The following is a 21,638-nucleotide window of genomic DNA, read 5'->3' as shown; positions in this document are numbered from 1 at the left end:
ATCTTACAAACCATTTTAAAACTGTTTGCCTTGATGTTTTTATTTTTTTTAAATGTCGGGAAAACAGTAAAAACAAACTTATATTAAAGGCCCACTACCTTTCCGAAGCAAAATTTAAAGGTTTCTTAAAAACATTAATAACAAAAGAAAATGCCTATTCATGGCCTAAGATGATGTAACAACACCAAACATATGGAAGATTTTCTCCGTAATATATGATAACAGGGGAGAGTTATTTCGCTGTTTTGTCGTCTGGCATAGTAATATTCAACTACTGCGCGGTATTTAGGACGACGGCGGGTAACATAAGACGACCCGCGTTATGAAATTTAAAATTTATTTATTTTAATCAAAATTTTCTGAAGATGATGATGAGTGTAGTATTAAAGATGAGTTAATAACTTTTGCGACTCTACAAAATTATCGCTCTCGTTTTACATTCCCATTTTAAAAATTAAAAGCCGTTTTGGAAAGGTAATGGGCCTTGAACACAATCCCCGTATCCCAGGTCATTTTCCCTGCCTTGTTTAAGGATCAGAATTAATCTATTTTTGATGGACAATACCGACAGAATAAAACAATATGTTTATGTGACATAAATTATTTGTGTATAGACTACCGTAGAAATGTGTCAGGTGCGCGAAAAATTATGTCGTCGACAACCGGAAGGTATGTTTGAAGTATCGTTTTCGTCGTCATGAATATAGGAAAAGAAAGGAATCATCAGCATTTGATAAATGTATGTGAATATAAAATCATTATTACGGCCTTGACATATAGGCATAATGCCATTAACGTTTGCTTTTGAGAAAACCATGGCTAGTTTAAACTGATTGGTGCAACAACTAAAATCAGTTTCCGGCAATCTTCGGATATATTTCCGAAGATTTCCGGAAATTCCTCCGAGATCAAAGGATATACGACATTTTCTAAAGACTTAAGTTTAGCGATTGAGAGGTCTTTTATATGTCACATAAAAGTAATTTATAGCTAGAATGCTACTGTTTGTAATGAACCACAAGCATTGCAATTTGAATTACTCTGCCATTGTCGGTCTATTGAGAACGGGGTAATTTATAAAAAGACTGGAGCTACTTTCGCTTTGACTGTGTGGCGGAAAAAGGAGGTCGAAAAGGTATCTCAACTGGAACGGTTTGTCGAAGTTAATATTACTTTATCATTGTTGGTACATATGAATATATATATAACGAGAGAACTATAAATCATTATCACAATTTGTGATTATTTGTTCTTATTTATGCTTAGACCTACATATATGCAATCCACGGTATATAACACAAGAAGGTCGCCCCAGTTTGTAACGCTTTAATTATAGGTCACATATCTTACAATAAGTCAAACCGTCTCTTCGAATATATTCTTAATAGGCAGTAGACTGACTATATAATGTACATTGATTGTACATTAATTCAGGTCCATTCATGCAGAGTGTTAACAGTGTATGTATGTCGCAGAATTCATATACATACTTTGTATTACTATTGTGCATTATATTTACACTTACCTGTATGTGTATAGGTACATTAGTAGGAGTGGGAATACACTGCCAGACCAGGATTCGAACCTCAGACCCTCCAAATTCACAATTAAGTGTTAACCTGGTCACCGACCAGTGACCCGATCCAGAATATTCACATTTGGCTACAAAAAATAGTTACGTTGTAGCTCACTATGAACCTTTTGACAGAGCAGTTATGTGACATCAAAAGTTAATGAGACCAGAGACACATACATAGTCAATGATGTCATGTAAATATTGATACATGTGCATTCGACGAACTATGATCATGGCATGATGAGATTAAATCTCATCAATTTCTTGCTTTTTTATGTAGGAAAAAAATGATATCTCCTGCTCTATTGGTGCAGCAATGAAATCACAGCCCTTGGGAAATTCATGAATGTCCATGCAACATCGCCGTGCCTCAGGCTGGAATTCATGAATTACTCCTCGGATTGTGATATCATTTGTGCACACCTCAAGGTTGGGAAAGATTCTATTATTTTAAACCACTCTCTCATTCTTAGACTGTTTCCATTTAAAATATATTTTCTTACAGGTAACCTACAGGTAAGTCTGGCTGAAGTAAATAGTCTTATAACTGTCACCTTATTGCTGCATGTTAATATCTGTTTTTTATTTATAAACAGACTGTTCAAAGACCCTAAGGTTGCAGGTTTATGCCCCCATGACTGAAAATGAGGCTGGTAACCTTGCCACCATCAATACGGCCACGTTTGAGGTCACTGTTATTCCCGCGCAGTACTGTGGTCCAAGGGAAGACTGACCGGCAAAGGTCATTGGTTGATGGTCAAGGATTTAGGAAATATGGAACTGCAGTTGACGCATTCAAACCATTTGAAGATTATGAAGAACACAGGAAGTGGATGGAAGCGGAGTCCAGGAAAGAAAATCTTCCAAAATACTACAATTTTGCTCGAGACGCGATTGACAAATGGGCATACCGAGAAAAGGTGAGGAAGTGGAATTGTCGATGGATCATGATTCCAGCTTTGCATATTACAGAGTTACCTTCCTTGTTGGCACATTGAAGGTATCCATTGTGACGTCATACTCACATTGTTTTCTAAGAAAAGCATCACATGACAATGGCAGATAACTCTGTAATATGCAAATAGAGAATTGATGTAACTTGGTGTAACTCTGATAGTATAGAGCCATTTTCACTCCAGTTTGAAAGGTTCTTTTCATACAATTTGGTTTTCATTTTCACATACGTAAAGGCTTACCAACTCATGATCATTATATATATATAAATTGTATAACACACTGTCTTATATTTTTGTGATTTTATGATTTTAAGACAGGAGAACGAGAGTTGTCTAACCCTGCCTTATGGATTACAAATGATAATGGGGAGGATCGTACTTGGAGTTTCCAGGACCTGTCTTCTCTATCAAAGAAGTAAGCTTCTCTGTTGGTAGGGAACCAGTTACCGTGGTTACTGAGGAAAGATCAGATGTATATATGCATTTCTTGAAGTTCTTAAATTTTTAAATGCGTAGTTAGCTGACATTGTAATGTTGTTGCCAAGAACACCCTATGACTACATGATGTCTTTCCAAACACTCACAAAAACTGATAACGAACTTTCCAACTTCCGTTTAGTAATTTTCCAGTGAACAGCACATTCAGATAGAATTCTTAAGTGAGGTAGGTATGTGTATGAACAATTAACAATTTTATGTTAATGTCGTTTTAGGACAGCCAATGTACTTACCCAGAAATGTGGCCTTGACCCTGGCGACAAGCTCATCCTCATCCTACCGCGAGTCCCGGAATGGTGGTTTGTTAATATCGCAGCAATTAGAGCAGGTAATAATATGTTGTCATGGCAACATCAGGGATTTGTTTGTTTGTTTGTTTGATTAATTAACGTCCTATTAACCTTTATGGCCATGTAAGGCAGCCTCCCATGCATGCGATGTGTTGCGTGTATGTTGTGCTAGGTGCGTGTTCCGGGAGACTGCGGCATATTCATGTTTTATCTTGTATAGTGGCCCTTGTACGATCATGCAATAGGGGCAGCAAGTACAATTCTAACTCCCTACCTGCAGGGCTGAACATCAGGGATCATTATTTCTGAAAGTCTGCATAAGGTTGTATGAAATATACATGTACAGATTGTACCCTACCCCATGCATTTATGGCCTCGGTGGCACTGTGATATGAAGGCTTATTTACCCGAAGGTGTAATATTTGCCCGAAGTACAAGTACAATTTTACTTTGATTATCACAGGTGTGATATTGAGTTCAGGTACAATTTTACTTTGATCTTCACAGGTGTGATATTGAGTACAGGTACAATTTTACTTTGATCTTCACAGGTGTGTTATTGGGTACAGGTACAATTTTACTTTGATCTTCACAGGTGTGTTATTGAGTTCAGGTACAATTTTACTTTGATCTTCACAGGTGTGATATTGAGTACATTTACAATTTTACTTTGATCTTCACAGGTGTGATATTGAGTACAGGTACAACTTTACTGCGACCAAATGACATCAAACACCGTATCCAGGTGTCAGGGGCCAAGTGTATCGTCGCAGATAGTCATTCTGTGGACAACATCGATGAGGTCAGATATCCTAGTTATCTCTCTTTAATATCCATACATATTTCTATATGTAATTCTGTCGAAAATTGATGTATACTTATCCAAATAATATTTTCTGCAGCAAAGTTTCCTGGTTTCAATGCAATCAAAATTCTACAGTTACAATAACTATTATATATAATGCATTAAGCTTGATCATGCATATATCTTACTTGAAAATTTCTGGCATAAAAAAAAGCTATGTTGGTATAAAACTTTAAAAATGTATATTTTAACAGTATTTATCTCCCCTTATATAAAGAAGAGGTTGATTTCTTTATGCTTTTGTTTGTTTTTCTCCAGATTGCTGATCAGTGTCCATCCTTGAAATCCAAATTGTTTGTTGGCAGTAAATCAGAAACAAGGTATATCATAATGTACTGTACCTATTGTCATGTTGGTTTATGTCATATTTCTGTTAATATCATATTTGTTATTCTTATATTTCTGTTGATATCATGCAAAGCATTTGCTGGCTGTAAATCAGAAATTAAGTAAATAATTATGTACTTTACTATAAGGCATGTTTCTGTTAATATCACATTTGATTATCTAATATTGATATTTTTAATATATGAATATAATTATGAACAAAAAGGGGTCTAAAGATTTCTACAAATGCTTAATTTCACCACTTCCTACTCCAAATGGTATCAAGAAATGGAATGAACATTTTGATTTTGAATTTGATAATGAAAAATGGCAAAAAATACTTAAAATACCCTTTTCTGTCACAAAAAGTTCCAAACTACAATGGTTTCAGGTTAGAATTATACACCATATTTTAGTAACGAATACTTTTCTTTACAAAACAAAGTTGTATCCTAGCCCATTATGTTCACTCTGTAATAAGGAAAGAGAAACTATTATTCACTGTATATGGGAATGTTGTGAAGTACAAAAGCTATTACAGCAATTTGAAAATCTGTATGACATTTTATTTATTCCTGTCGTTTTAAATAAAGAATCATTTCTTTTCGGAATATTGTCTCCTGTAGCTAACATTGTTGATAACAAAATTATAATAGTCGGGCAAGTGACTGTAAAATCGGTAAAAATGGTATAAATATATCCGGTATAATTTCTTATGAGTTAGAAAGATAAAACTTTCCGTCAAAATCGCTGTACATGCGAAGAAAATAATAATATCTATGGGAATCCTAAAAGTCCTCCCGACCGGCTATGAGTGCAGTTCAACCTTAACGCATGCGCAACACCCACCACTCTCCGTAGTAAACAAAACATGGCTAACGTTAGGCTACCGTAGTTTTGAACCAAAATGTTTCCGCAAAAACAACCAACTGACTCACCTAAAATGCGAAAGGAAAGGCAATGGAGCAGCGACAATCCCAACAACTGACTCGGTAAACATTACAACGCATGGACAGTGTTAATACAACTTGTTATAGTGAAGAGAACAGTTCAAACGAGCACGCGGCTCCGGACCGCTACTGTACGTACCTAGGCCTACTACCCGGTACTCCCTGCTCAGCTGATAGTGAGTGAGTCTTCGTATTTTGATCATTATGTAAATAGTCCCTAGCAGTATTTTTTCATAAATGAGTGGTAACATATGGTCACATGTTTCATACCTGTTCCCCAATCGCGTAAAACGTAACCCTGGGGTAAATAGCGGTTCTTTAGTGGGGCCTCTTTAGGGGTAATGAATGCCCTGTATATTTATAAAATGTACCGTTGTAATGCATGTACAGTTAGAATGTAACCGCTAGTGCATTATCAAGCTAAGATTTGTTTCAATTAATCTATAATATTATGCTACCGGTCAATTCATACAGTTCTGATGTATATATTTATAGATTTTTAATTTGTAAATTTTTTGTTCTGTACATGTTCTGGTAGTGTTATACACATACATTGTATATAGGATTTACATTGTAGGTTAATTGGTAAAATTTTATTGTATATGTTCTGATATACACATATACATATGTACATGTAGGTTTTAGCTTGTTCTTTAGATATATTTGGAGGACACATACAGTATTATTTCTGGTCATACTAATAATAAATAGTGTTTGTACATGTGTATATGACAAACTTTACAGAGTTGAAATGTACTGCAACCATGTATCATTTATAATTATTCTGAATTTTTGTTGGAACTATTGATAATGAATTTTGTATCTTTTTTGAAACAATATTTGATTCTATCAAATGCATCAGTGAAACATTCACAACTTATAAAATGTTTTCTCTAAAATAAAAAAAAAAACCTGTAGAATGAACCTACATTTATTCATTTATATATATTTGAAATTGATCATTTCAATTTTAGTCACATTCAACAGATATAAAAAAATTGTTGGTTCTTTTTTTATATAATGGTATGGTCTGAAGATAAAATGTGAATAATGCCTGTAATAATGTTTATTCACTTATAAAAGGGTCTTTAAACATCAGAAAAAAATATAAAAGAAATATCAAATATTAATAATGAATCTCCATACCAGTTAATGTTCATTGGTGTTTTCCAGACAACGATGTAGATAATAATTGTAACTCTACATATTGTCATTGTTTCGTTAATGATCATACTTTCCTGTTATTTATCATAATGGTATGGACTTATAATATTTATTTATGGTTGATATCATACAAATTATTTCTATGGCCTATTTAAAAGGCGGAAAACAATGTAGAACCATAATTGTTACTCTACATATTGAATATTGTCCATGGATGATCTAAATGTTCATATTTCAGTTAATATCTATATTTTTTGTGTTATATCATTATTATGTTATTCTACCCGTAATATAGATATATCTGATATCATACGAATTAATTTCTTAAGTGTTAAATTGTCATGACACAATGTAAAAACCAGAAATGTTCACTACCTATTTGTCATGATGGCTAATGCCAAATCGTCTTAGTTTAGTAACAAAACATTAAATCAGAAGAAAAGTAGATAAAAATATACTCCCCCTACAGAAGAGTCATATTGGTTGTATGTCAATATTTCCTGATAACAATGTATCAAGTTTTGTTTATGGTGACATTCCTCCTTTACCCGTAAATCAACATCAATATATACAGTCTTGTTTAATTCTTTTCTATTATGATACACTAATGGAGCTGAATGTAGGGCAACAAATATATAGATAAAACATATACTTTTTCTAAGTTCATTATTAAGTCAATGGTCATTAAAGTTTTTTAATTAAACTCTAGACAAATTTTAACAACTAAATGTTTTCTGACAGGCCAGGGGTTGGCTGAACTTGAAGATCAGTGCTAGTCAAAAGCTAGTGACGAATTCCGCAGTACATTCCAATAATTAATTGTCCAAACTTGCCCAAACAAAAAAAAGAACAAGAAACAACAGAAAAGGAAAGTAACATACATGTAGGCCTATATGTTTTCTGGAAATATATATGATGTGTTAATTCTCACAGCATAGGCCTACATGAATGTAAAGAATTAAATTATTATCAATGTTTGAGAGAATTTCCTAGTTGTAATTCTATAGCAGCTACATGGAATGTACGTTTACATATATACATTGTACGATACATATACATCATAAAAGTTTCTTTCCTTCCAGCTGGACATTCATGTCATCTTTCTCCAGAACTCAAATATTGTTTACAAAAAAAAACAACCAGAGACATAGATAATTTAATTAAATCTCTGCAAAAAACTACACGAATAATTGAACACATATATTGTACTTGTAAAATATCTATGTATGAGCTAATTTATTTTCACATCTTTGACAGCTACATGCATGGACGTTCTATGGAACGTTTTCGTGTGGTTTTAAATGGGAAATTATGTTACGATTATTTGTATTTAACCTTCATGATTCGGTTGATGTAAAATACGACGAATGCGATGCTGCAATAATTGCCCCTTGCCGGGGCCCCATCTCTGCATCGGCCGAATATTTGTGTCGATTTCCATGTACAAGATGCTTTTATCGAAAAATGATTACAAAGCATTGTCATTAATGTAAGAATACTTCATTTGCATCAAATGTATCATCTCAAAACAACAATTTGCATACCGCATTAGTGGTTTATCACACGAAACGAAACGGACACGACTGAGAAACACATGTCGATGTTGACATTTCCACGCAGCCTCGTTTTCAAAGAGTTTGGCGAATTTATATTTAGAACTGTGCTAAATTTACACGGGGCTTCCCCAAAATTTCAATGGTCAAAACTGGACACCGTAAGCAGAACTTGACCACCATTATGGTATACAATGACTTTTGGAAGGCCAAAGAACGCATTTAGACTGGTTTCCTTTGCCCGACTATTCACTTTAATCAAACACTATATATATAAAAATAGATGTCTACATAAATCCTTAAGTCTTGACGCCCTCGTCAATACTGTTAAAGATCATTTCAATACTGTGAAATTTACCACATATTATAAAAATGAAAACATAAAAAGGAAATTTGACAATAATTGGAGAAAATGGAAACATTTTATTGAAATGTAGCTATAATGATAAGGATTAACATTTAACATGCATGTGTGAAACCAAAACTTTAATTTTAATTCCTTACTTTGCCTTTTTAGAAATTTTTTTTTTTTTTTTTTTTTTAATGTTTTTTTTTTCATCTTATAGCAGTTGTAGGATCTCTCTCTCTCTCTCTCTTTTCTCTTTCTTCCCTCTTTTGCTCATCCCCTCTCCAAATTTAATTGTTTGATGCATACTTGATAATGAAAAATGATGATTTTCTTTCTTTTGTGTATGAGCTAAGAGTGTGTGAGGGTATACAAGGGTGTGTAAGTGTGTGCATAAGCCTTGAAACAGTCATTATTTAGGTTACTCGTTCAACAAAAAATAATTTTTAGTAAACAGAAATCAAAATTTGTACGAGGTGCTGAATTTGTGTTGTAAACCATCTATATTTTACATGTGAATATGTTTTTCAGATGGTTATTAATCGCAAAAAAATCTAAAAAAATCAATTGTCGAGAAAAATTAATGTTTCAAACAATGATACAATAGAGTTTGTATGATATGATATAAATCTTGACACCATTGCTGTGGAAAAAGTGGTTAGGAGCATAAGACTTCTCATTACGTTTGGTTCCTTTGAACAATCTTAGATAAAAATTGTACCACATCAATACTGATATTGCACATTTCCCAAAAACACACCTATAATATTACCACTATAGAGAAAACTGTCCTTTATTAAGTTTAGCTGTTAAATAAAAGAATTTTAAACTATATGTATGTGTGAATTGGTTTTATTAGTTTAACATCCTATTAACAGCCAGGGTCACATAAGGACGTGCCAATTTTTGTTGGTGGAGGAATGCCAGAGTAGATTAAGAAAAAACCACCGACCAGCGGTGTACCCATGGCAACTGCCTCACATGGGATTCAAACTCATGACCCCAGAGGTGGAGGGCTTGTAGTAATATGTCAAGACATATTAACACTCCCACTGCGGACCCTTATATGTATGTGATATTCCCAGTAACTTTATAAATCTAACAGGTTTACTTGATACTTGTTATTTTAGATCTTGGAGGCTAAGCCAGCCATCAGTGTATTTTGTGCTGCTCCGACCGCGGTACGATTCTTGGTGCAGCAGACATTGACGCCATACAGACACGGGAAGTTACACTGTATCAGTGCTGGGGAATTATGTCTGGTGAGTAAACAGCAGTCCTAAAACTTAATGTTACATTTATCTGGTCATATTTTTTAATTGTTTTGACCATTCCTTAAATTTGTTTGAAATGCTTATTTTGTAATTTTACCACCATTGCAAAAACGTTCATGTTATTGTTCAATTGTTTGTAATCAATCTATTTCTCTCGTGTGAATTTCTAAAGCTCCATCCACAACTATACAATGGTTGACACTGACGAAGTTAGGATTTGATGACCAAAATAATGTTCAGGTATATCACTTAAAATCCTTGATTTAAATTCCAATAACACTGATGTGAAATAGAATTGAAAGAAACCTGTTATTGGACTGGTAATTTGGAGTATTATTCAGCAGAGAGATTTTCATTTGGAACATATGTCTGTATCTTAGACTCGATTATAACCAGAACAAGGATGTTTTTTAGTCCCAGCACAGGTTAATAATTTGTTTTATTATCATATTGTAGACAATCAACTCTAAGTTTACTGACCCCATGATGCTGTTCTTCACTAGTGGTACAACAGGCTTTCCTAAAATGGCCCAGCACAGCCATGGCAGCTACGGGTATGGCAATATCATCACAGGGAGGTAAGTTTGGAAATATCCATGAATTGGTTACATACTTCAATGAATAACCCAAGAAATACCCATGAAATAGCTGTGAGATTTCAATGAAATATCCATGAATCGGTTGCATACATCAATGGATAATCCATGAAATGGTCATGAAATAGCTGTGAAACTTCAATGAAATATCCATTAAATAGCTATGAAACTTAAGGAACTATATATCTATGAAATGGCTATTTATGCATCAATGCGAAGGTGTAATCTAATGTATATACTTGTAGGTATTTTCTGCAGTGCTCAGAACATGATGTGGTATGGAATACGTCGGACACAGGTTGGGCCAAGTCAGCCTGGAGTAGTCTATTTTCCCCCTGGTTACTCGGCGCTTGTGTTTTCGCTCACCACACCGACAAATTTGACCCAAGGTTAACACTCAAGGTATGTAAGCCTTGAAACGATCATTATTTAGGTTACTCGTTCAGCAAAAAATAATTTTTAGTAAACAGAAATCAAAATTTGTACGAGGTGCTGAATTTGTGTTGTAAACCATCTTATTTTACATGTGAATATGTTTTTCAGATGGTTATTAATCGCAAAAATCAATTGTCGAGAAAAATTAATGTTTCAAACAATGATACAATAGAGTTTGTATGACTATAAATCTTGACACCATTGCTGTGGAAAAAGTGGTTAGGAGCATAAGACTTCTCATTACGTTTGGTTCCTTTGAACAATCTTAGATAAAAATTGTACCACATCAATACTGATATTGCACATTTCCCAAAAACACACCTATAATATTACCACTATAGAGAAAACTGTCCTTTATTAAGTTTAGCTGTTAAATAAAAGAATTTTAAACTATATGTATGTGTGAATTGGTTTTATTAGTTTAACATACTATTAACAGCCAGGGTCACATAAGGACGTGCCAATTTTGTTGGTGGAGGAATGCCAGAGTACCCAGAGAAAAACCACCGACCAGCGGTCAGTACCTGGCAACTGCCTCACATGGGATTCAAACTCATGACCCAGAGGTGGAGGGCTTGTAGTAATATGTCAAGACATATTAACACTCAGCCACTGCGGACCCTTATATGTATGTGATATTCCCAGTAACTTTATAAATCTAACAGGTTTACTTGATACTTGTTATTTTAGATCTTGGAGGCTAAGCCAGCCATCAGTGTATTTTGTGCTGCTCCGACCGCAGTACGATTCTTGGTGCAGCAGACATTGACGCCATACAGACACGGGAAGTTACACTGTATCAGTGCTGGGGAACCTCTGGTGAGTCTAACAGCAGTCCTAACTTAATGTTACATTTATCTGGTCATAAATTTTTAATTGTTTTGACCATTCCTTAAATTTGTTTGAAATGCTTATTTTGTAATTTTACCACCATTGCAAAAACGTTCATGTTATTGTTCAATTGTTTGTAATCAATTGCTACTGTTTCAATTCCTGCAAATGTCTTATTCAATTGTGACAAAATAGGCAAAACAAAGTAAAACCCTCACCTCACCCCTGGTGACAGATTTAGGCTCTTCTAAGTCAATGACTAAACCAGTCCATTATGAAATTTCAGGGGTGAGTGAGTTAACGTAAAAATCAACATTCTAAAGACAATCTAGTTTCCATGTTGTAGCATACTTATTTTTTATATTTAGATAAAGTGTATTGATACCATAGAATAAATCTGTATCCATGTAATGGACAACACATACATTTTTTGTGTATGTATATTTGTATGGTGTAGAACCCAGAGCTGCTAGAGGAGTGGAAGTCTGGGACTGGACTGGACCTCTACGAGGGCTATGGTCAGACAGAAACGGTATGTCAAAGCTAAATTAGCTCACTTAGACCCATGCACTTAGACTGTCCACTACATGTGTTTGTTATTACCAGGGACCCTGAGGCCTAAGCTATATCTCTGAGCTAGCCTTGTCTGTCCCTGAACTGACTAGCCACTATGGATACCAAAGGGGAGATCACTCACAAAGGAACTGTTCAAAGTGGGAGATTTTGCAAAATTACTTCCACACCATTGAATATGCAGTGTTGAATTATGTTGAAATTGGTTATTTGGTACCCTAGAAAAGTGGTCTTATTAAGCAGGTGGTCTTTATACTCCGTATGCATGGCCGCTACGACAGGTTTGACTGTACATGAATTTCAAAAGTGCTTTTTGGTGCATTTGTAATCTATCGCAAAATGTATATATTTTATTAGGTTTAAGGAATGTTCTTGTCACATTTGTAAATTATCTAAATGATGCATTTTTAGAACCATCATATATTGCTTCGTTACATATTTTATATACTTTGGTATTAGGGAAAGGATATTTGCTAATATCTTAAGATTCAGACTCATGTTGAATGTGAAACATCTTCATGGAACACATGCACTGAAAATTGTGGGTCTCCCACAAAAAATGTGAGAGTTAATTGGTTACCAGAGAAGTTCTTATTGAAGTTGTTTCCAAAATATTTCACCTTACTTCATATTCATCAGTAACACATACAAATACAGTTAAACTTGTAGATATATACTACACCAAGGGGTTCTTTATAGACAGGTGTCCTTTATACAGAGGTTAATTATATTGTAAATTGTACCAAATGGGGTTGATGAGTCTGTCCTTTATAGACAGGTGTCTTTCATACAAAGGTCAATTATATTGTAAATTGCACTAACTGGGGTTGATGAATCTGTCCTCTGTAGACATGTGTCCTTTATACAGAGGTCTGTTATATTGTAAATTGCACCAAATGGTGTTGATGAGTCTGTCCTTTATAGACAGGTGTCCTTTATATAGAAGTCTGTTATGAAGAAAATTTCACCAAATACAGTTGATGAGTTTTCCTTTTTAGACAGGTGTCCTTTATACAGAGGTGCCCTTGATAGTAGGTTTGACTGTCACTATGATACAGATAAGATTTGAAATATTTTGATTACAGACATTTTTATGTGGGACCTACCCTATAATGGAGAACAGACCTGGATCAATGGGGAAGGCTGCTCCAGGAATTGACCTCAGGGTAATACAATGTAGATGAAATACATTTGAATTCTTTTTTGTTCAGATTCTTTTTTGTTCAGACGTTCAGGCAATATGTTTCAGAATAAAAAAGAACATCTAAAACTTACAAATGAATTTAGAAAATAATTTCATACATTGTCGTTTTTGGCTGTGTACTTAGATTCACCCATTTTTATGTTGCATGGTTAGTTGAAGTATTAAACTGGTGGCTACATAAAGATAGATATTTATTGGCAAAATTATTTAATATGAACAGAGTTCACAAACTTTTTTGAGTTAATTCAGTAAAAATTGGTTGTGTATGTAAAGTTTGACTTTTGAAGAAGGTCTGTTCAAAGTAGGTGCTTATGCATGAAAATATGTCTTAAAATGTTAGAGATCAAAAGAGTTGGATAATTAACTGATTCACCCCTGGAGACACATTTGATCTCTTCTAATTGTAATGCTGGAATAGTTCAATATGAATTTTAGGGGTGGATGGATAAAGGTCTTTGAAATATGTCCCATCACCATAGTAACATAGACATTCCATTGTCATACAGATTGTTGATGATGATGGAGTAGAAGTTCCACCCAACACCGAAGGGAACATCGGAATTAATACCAACAAATACCGTCCAATTGGGCTTTTCTCTGGCTATATGGTAAGTGTGTAAAAGAAATTAAAGTTCACTTTTCAAAAAAATATTTCGGTGACACTTAATATCATGGTTATAGTTTTGAAGAGGAAATCCTTTATGTTTCTTGTCATTTTCTACAACTTAAGGTCAACTTATGGAACCTTTTTAATTTCTGAAAGGTAGCTATCAGTTTATTAGTTTGTCAGAACACCTTAACCAATCAGTCATTTAGTTCCTAAAGAAATTTAAGTTTTCCCAAATTAGTTGATTATTATAATATATAGGTAATTGGTGATGAATAATCATTGTGTGTGCCATATTTAGTTAAATGAGTTTTATATCCTGGTTTTGTTTCCAGGGTGACCCTGATCGGACAGCATCTGTTTACCAAGGAGGATACTATTTAACTGGAGATCGTGCTAAGATAGACGACGATGGATACGTGTGGTTCATTGGACGAGCCGACGATGTCATCCTTACCTCAGGGTGGGTAACATTAAGTCATTCTCCCCTGAAATTCCAAAATGGATTATTTTAGCCTTTGCACTAGATGAGACTAAATGCATGTTCAAGGGTAAAGGGGTTAATGTAAAAACACACATTAAGTAATTTTCGTAAAGTTTGATAGGTACAATAATCACGACAAAATGTAACTTTTTATGTTTTAAATTTTTAATCTAATTGAGTAGATTTGTCATTTAATATCTTTCACCAGTTATGAGAAACTATAAGATTTAAAGCTGTCATTGTGTCATTTGCTGTTGATGCTAAGCATTCCAGTTTATTCGTCTCTATTTCTCTCTTCTTCTCGCTAATTGATTCTCTCTGATTGTCACTGCTTGTCACTAACAGTCTCTGATTGTCTCTATTTCTCTCTTCTTCTCGCTAATTGATTCTCTCTGATTGTCACTGCTTGTCACTGACAGTCTCTGATTGTCTCTATTTCTCTCTTCTTCTCGCTAATTGATTCTCTCTGATTGTCTCTGTTTGTCTCTTTTTGTCTCTATTGATTTGTCTCTATTTCTCTTGACATTTTATATTTTATATACACATACTGCAGATATAAGATAGGGCCGTCTCTGCTTGTCTCTATTTCTCTTTGTTTGTCTCTATTTATACTACAGATATAGGATTGGGCCATTTGAGGTGGAGAGTGCCCTTATAGAACACCCGTCTGTGTTAGAGTCCGCTGTCGTGAGCAGTCCCGACCCTGTCCGTGGTGAGGTGGGTATAAACGATGGAGGGGTATTTGCCCTTTAATATCAAAGATTTTAAAATAGTCTTAGACATAAGGCAAAATAAAGGCCAAAAAATATATGACTGTTTAGGGTTATATTGGTAAAAATAATAGGGTCGGTAGGTCGGGAGGATTTTTTTTAGTGTCTTTCACTCTAAAATAATGGCCAGAACCGGAGTTTAAGATTGAAATACCAACTTTAAAATAGGGTCGGGGGTAAAAAATTAGGGTCTGTCAGGTAACCCTATACAGACATTTTTTTTTTTGGCCTTAAGCAAAATAGCATGATTTTGTCTGATTTCTGGCCAATTATTTTTAAAGATGGAGATCAATTAATTTGTGTGTGTGTGTGGCCTGTACTGAATATTATCAACTGATACTACTGGTGAAAATATCAGTGATATACTTGTAAAGATATGATTCTGCCTACAAGATTTTAATAACTGTATAACATGTACCTTTGGGATCTGATTTCTGCTACAATGTAACCATGAACGTAACATTATCGCTACAGGTAGTGAAAGCTTTTGTCACTTTAACCGGTGAATACCAAACAGCTGACAGAGACAAGCTGACCAAAGAACTCCAGGACCATGTCAAAACAGTGACGGCTCCATACAAGTACCCAAGGAAGGTAAGGCGTTAGATATCCAAGGGAGATAAGTCTAATTGCCAAAGGGAGATGTTTGACTTTGTTTAACATTCTTTTAATAGGTAGGGTCATTTAAGGATGTGTCAGGCCTTTGAGGCGAAAGAAAGCTAGAGTACCAGGAGAAAAGCAATTGCCCTGCTTTCAGTACCTGACACCACTCAAATTTACAACCCATAAGTTGAAGCTAGTGGTGGAATTATTGAGACGCCTTAATTTAATACTGACTGCAAATCTTAAAGGGAGATAATTCCGATCTTGAAATATTGAATACAAAATATGATGCTAGCTTTAACACGAGATATTCACTTGTTTTAATTTTACATCCTATTAACAGCCAGAGTCATTTAACTCATTCACCCCTGAAGACCCATTTAGGCCCTTCTAAATCAAAGACTGGACCAGTTCATTATGAAATTTCAGGTGTGAATGAATGAAGGAGGTACCAGGTTTGGAAGTAGAGTATCTGTAGGAAAACAACAAAACAAAGAACACCTGAGATCTGTACCTATGGCAACTGCCAAAATGAGCTTTAAGACTTTCAATCCATATTTAGAATGTTGAGATACCTTGTAAATTAGATAATTCTCAATTTTGAAATGACATTGATTATAAAATATATGGGATCTAACAGAGTTAAGCCCCCTCCTTGTTGCCAATGTACCATGTATAGCAAACACTATACCGGTAATAAAAACAGTTTTAATACCAATAATATTTCGTTCCAGCAAATACCCTTGAAGTATGCCTTACTATAAAGTCCTGATGATATATAAATTACTTTACACCTACAGATTGAGTTTGTGGACCAGCTTCCCAAAACTGTTAGTGGAAAAATACGACGAGTTGAACTCCGTCACAAGGAGTGGGAGCGTGGGTCTGAGAAGTAACTGATGACAAAATGGAATACTTTACTTTTGTAGTGTGGCATAGAAAGGATTGCAGTGGGTTGTTAGATATTATTTGATATCTATTAATAATTTTCAATATTCACAATAAATAGGATACTAATAAGACAATTAACTAGATTTAATGAAAATTGAATTAATGTTAAAATATACAGCACTTCAGATAAAGTAAAATATTCCAGATCCGAATACCTTTAATATAAAGAACTTAAAGGAATTATGTTTTATAAAATTGGTTTGCTCACAGGTTTACGACGGGCGCAAAAAAAAGTATTTTTAGTATTCTTTTTTTTTTATTTGCAAGTCGTAAACCTGTGGTTTGCTTTTCAAGTCAGGCTCTCTAAATGTTGTTTTACAAATTACACCACCTTTGAAACATTATTAATCTGTGTAGGAAACATTGTGTGTGTTTTGAATTTTTTTTTTTATTTTGAAAATGTTTACATAAAATGCAATATAAATGCATAATTAAATGAAGTTGTTTCTTTTAAAAAAATTTTAAACTAAACGAAAATACGTGTGTGAGATATTGTACGTACCATAAGTAAATGAAGAATTTTGGTATACATAATTATTATAAAGTGAATGAGGGATTTGTTACTCAAGGGTTTGTTGATGAAATTTTTAATGAATTTATTGAAATAATTCATATTTTTGTGTCTTGTTGGACTTTTTGTACAGATCTATCTTTTGTTATCCAGAGGCATTCATATATAACTTCGTATATACGGTAAGACAGATTACCGGTATTCACAAGGCAATGTTATGTGTTTTGATCTTTGGTGGCTATATTTTGTAATAAGTATACATATTCTATATATCAGTGCATTGTATGTTAAAAATTGTGATATGTATATACACTCACACGTACTATGCAAAGATTATACCTGATACTATACTTTACTTCATTAGAAACTTACATACTCTATTCACCATAATTAGCGCCCTTCCCCCTATAAGCACCTCTCCTCTTTTCTTTCCATGGGTTTAGAAATGTTTTACAACATGTGATGCCTCTAACATCAACATTGAATCCCATATTACATGAACTTGCAGGTCTATTACCAGTGAATCACGACATAATAATGTGTCTCAGAGGCTATAAGGCATATGCATGTAAACTGTAACATATTAGTGTACCATTGAGTACAGAAAGATTTAAAATATTGCTGACTGTTTTTGTCCATAACTTACATTTTGGTTCATTGATAAGTGCTTGTTTGTTACAAATATTTAAACGCCCTGGGCGCTAATTACGGCGAATATGGTAAGAGAAATTAGCAAAACTAGGGTTTTGAGTATATACCGGTACCATATATGTACTCCTAACAGTTTACAATATAGAAGGATAACTTTGATATAAAGTTATAAAGGTTAAGACATTTTTCAGATGGTTTTGGCACATTTTTTAAAAGAAAAATTAATGTTTTGATTGATAGGTTTAAAATAGAAATGAAATTTGGCTTTAAATTTATGTTTGATTTACAAAAAGTCATTGAAAATAACTTATTCTTGTGCTTGCAAAAATATTTAAACATCTTATCAAATCATGATATAAATATTTATATAAGAAATAAACTAAACTAAAATGCCTTTAAACTATAGATCCCTCTGCCTTCAGCAAAAACAAAGAAGGAGTTTCTAATCTTTATATATATCTCTATATATATATGTTTCTGCTTTTACATACATTTTTGTATTAAGGAATTTACATTTTTTGTAAGGAATTTGGATGGATTTTACATAAAAGTTGTGATATATCATTCTGTGTACACAAAATTGGATTAATAACATATGTTTGCATTTAATACAAATGTACCTCTCATCTCTGGTTATATCATAAACCAATTTTCTGTTGTGTGCGATTTACTTTCGCAAATTTTGAAATCCAAGTACTGGTAAATTCATGAAATTTTATCTCTGCAAATATATATCTCAATATGTTATTAGGCATTTCCATTGGTTTTTTTGTTTTTTGATATTTCTTTTTTAATCTGCAATACGAATGGGAATATAGCAAGAAGTAAATCTTGGCAAATTTGTTGGGAAAGAGAAACTGCGGCATTTGATAGCAGCTAGCTAAAAAAAGTTGGTTTCCATTATGTTATAAGTTTATTTCAAGGTAATAAATTATATCTTCAGATGTAAAATTTAGTTCAGGTGTGTTTCAAGTTTTCCACTTCAAAATTAGTACATTAAGTACCTACAATTTTATCCCACTCAGGTAATTCCAGAATGATACCCAGAAATACCTACAATAATATCAGCAATACTTGCCATTTCTGATCACTCACTTTCTGGATCCATTTGTGTTCTACATCCAATAGCATGTATGTTAAAGGTAAGATCATTTACTATTGGTTTTGAATGTGAAAGAAAATCTGAGTACACTGACAAAAACCCCAACCGATGGCCAGTACTAGACATCCACCACATTTAATATTTTATTGGTAGATGAAGGAGTGACTAATATTTGTTTAGAAGGCTAATAAAGGAATTCAGTATCCTTGATTACTGTGAAACTGCTACCCAGAGGTAAATGTCAGCCACTTGGCCAGCCCAGCCCAGAGGCTGAGGGCTAGTGGTAGAATATTAGCCAATTGACCGTTTCAGCACATAGGTTGAGGGCTAGTAGTAGAATGTCATCCACTGGCCATGGGTCAGTACAGTCCACAGGTGGAGAGTTAATAGTAGAATGTCAGCCACTCATCCAGTGCAGCCCACAGGTTGAGAGAAACCTAACATAGCTCAAAGATCAGAGGTTATTTGGTTGAAAATTGGTCACTGATGCCTTGTCAATAGCATTACACTGTCAGATATGTATACCTCAAGATCAATGACTTGGTCACTGCTGCAAAAAAGTAAAGTGATTTTGTTGGTATAACCAGACTACTAAACTATGCAGTTACCATAGCAACAGAAACTACAAGACACTTGGGTACAAGTCTTTGGACTAGTCTATACTGCATAGAACTGTATTTTTTCCACCAAATTTTGTGTTGATTTTTTTTCTCAAATGTTACCAAGGACTTGAAATTGCTCTTTTGGATTTGTTAGTGCCATGAGATCCCTGCATTGTTCTTCGTGCTGTACCTTTTTGGATCTATGTACATTAAATTTTATGATCATATATTTTTATGCTTACATTAATACATACATTTTGAAAGTTCTAATTTATGAACAACAAATGTAATAGTCGTATTCAGACTATATTTTTATTCACTTTATATTACTCTGAATACATTTTATGTATATTATTTGGAGGTCATTTTTACAAAATAAAAGTATATATATCTACACATTGTTTGTTATATGCCTCTCCATGAAAAGGTGGTTGGGGGCACAGGGACCTGGCATGATTTTCCAACCAACGGTTTATATATGTGTTACATACTAAAGGGTCAAGGATGGATTATTCAGACAATACACATGGATATTGTCCCTTTAGTTTATCTGTATGTTCTATATTTCTTTAATGTTTATGTTTTTGTGTACGTCCGTGACCGTCCTTAACATGTAATTTTATTTGTTCTTATTGTGTCTTGACAAAGGGGCAGATCGCCTCGAAAATTCGACAATCTTTTGTCCACACTGTTAGAATTACTTCTATGACCTATATTACATATTAAATGTATAGATGCATGTACCTTTGTACATGTATATATTCCGGAGAAGACTTTTATAGGCTTGCCTGTTGTCTGATCCCTTTGTTATTAATAAGATATGTTGAAATGTTAAATGTATATATACTGTTGGTTGGACAATCGTGCCATGTCCCTATGGTCCCAGCTTTTTTTCTGTCGCCGTCTTCTACACACGCACAAAGTCGCCAAGGCGCATTATGCATGTATATAGTGAGAAGTTTTGGGTGGTGGAGAGACATCAATGTGAAGATTAGCTCTGTCAAAAATCAAACCACGTTGCACCTCCCTGGTTGATCCACGGCATTTTTTATTTAATTGTAATTCATATTCTATTCCGAGAGGTAAATTCATATATTCTACTATCTGTAAATTTAGTATTTAAGAAAATGAATCAGTCTTAACTTTATACTCGTAGATTGTACCTTCTCTCTCTTTCCTCTGACACTGTCTAGAGCTCTTTCTCATTCACACTGTAAGCTTAATTCCTACATCCCCATCTTTCTCCCAAAATTCTAAATCACATTCTGTCTATACATGTAGCTCTCTCTCTATCACACTCTCATTCAAATATGTCGGAAGGCCTTTAATATAAGGGAGCTATAAATTTGAGATTAATGCACTCAATGCAAAACATTCGGAATATACATTTGTATGATAAATTATATCGATCTTGCAACAGATTCATATTTTTTATATATAACCATGTGTTTTATCGTAATATAACCTCTAACAATGTTAGTGAAAAGTAGTCAAGAAGATTTAGCAAATTAAGAAATTAATGTGATGTTTTATTGATACCGTACAACATCGAAGTTTAAATTAATTTCATTTTATTTTCTGCAAACTTACATAGGAGGTTATTCTGATTTCTTTATATATGTTATGAGTATGTTCACCTGGCAGATAGACCAATTATCTTATATACAGTTAATCGCTTATAATTACCGGTACTTATCGTCACCGACAGACACAGTTGACTGTACACATGTACATTATATAATATAATATGTAGGATAAAAGTAAACGAATGGTCTTGTGTAACATGGTGACAAAAGACAATTGTAGCTTTTATTAAATTGTTTTTCCTTATAAATAATATATATATATATATATATCAGTCTCAAGGAAGTATACGAGAAATCCTTGATTAATCACAAGAATTGATTTTTTTTTTGTAT

The 21,638-nt window shown here is 33.9% G+C and overlaps 1 protein-coding gene across 1 annotated transcript; it reads left to right on the top strand.

Moving 5' to 3' along the window:
* Nucleotides 1-1,052: 1,052 nt before the first annotated feature.
* LOC138324381 (acyl-coenzyme A synthetase ACSM3, mitochondrial-like) lies at nucleotides 1,053-20,604 on the top strand. The gene is made up of 18 exons (XM_069269452.1): nucleotides 1,053-1,135; nucleotides 2,173-2,496; nucleotides 2,847-2,947; nucleotides 3,246-3,358; nucleotides 4,004-4,122; nucleotides 4,444-4,634; nucleotides 4,882-4,903; nucleotides 7,403-7,424; nucleotides 10,254-10,377; nucleotides 10,641-10,797; nucleotides 11,521-11,649; nucleotides 12,119-12,193; nucleotides 13,320-13,400; nucleotides 13,945-14,046; nucleotides 14,381-14,508; nucleotides 15,147-15,246; nucleotides 15,774-15,893; nucleotides 16,703-20,604. The coding sequence occupies exons 2-18, from the start codon at nucleotides 2,221-2,223 to the stop codon at nucleotides 16,796-16,798; spliced, it is 1,956 nt and encodes a 651-aa protein (XP_069125553.1). The 5' UTR covers nucleotides 1,053-1,135; nucleotides 2,173-2,220; the 3' UTR covers nucleotides 16,799-20,604.
* The last annotated feature ends 1,034 nt before the right edge of the window (nucleotides 20,605-21,638 follow it).

This window comes from Argopecten irradians, chromosome 5, assembly GCF_041381155.1.
Source record: "Argopecten irradians isolate NY chromosome 5, Ai_NY, whole genome shotgun sequence".
NCBI classification, from domain to species: domain Eukaryota; kingdom Metazoa; phylum Mollusca; class Bivalvia; order Pectinida; family Pectinidae; genus Argopecten; species Argopecten irradians.
This window is presented reverse-complemented; position numbering and strand designations above follow the sequence as displayed.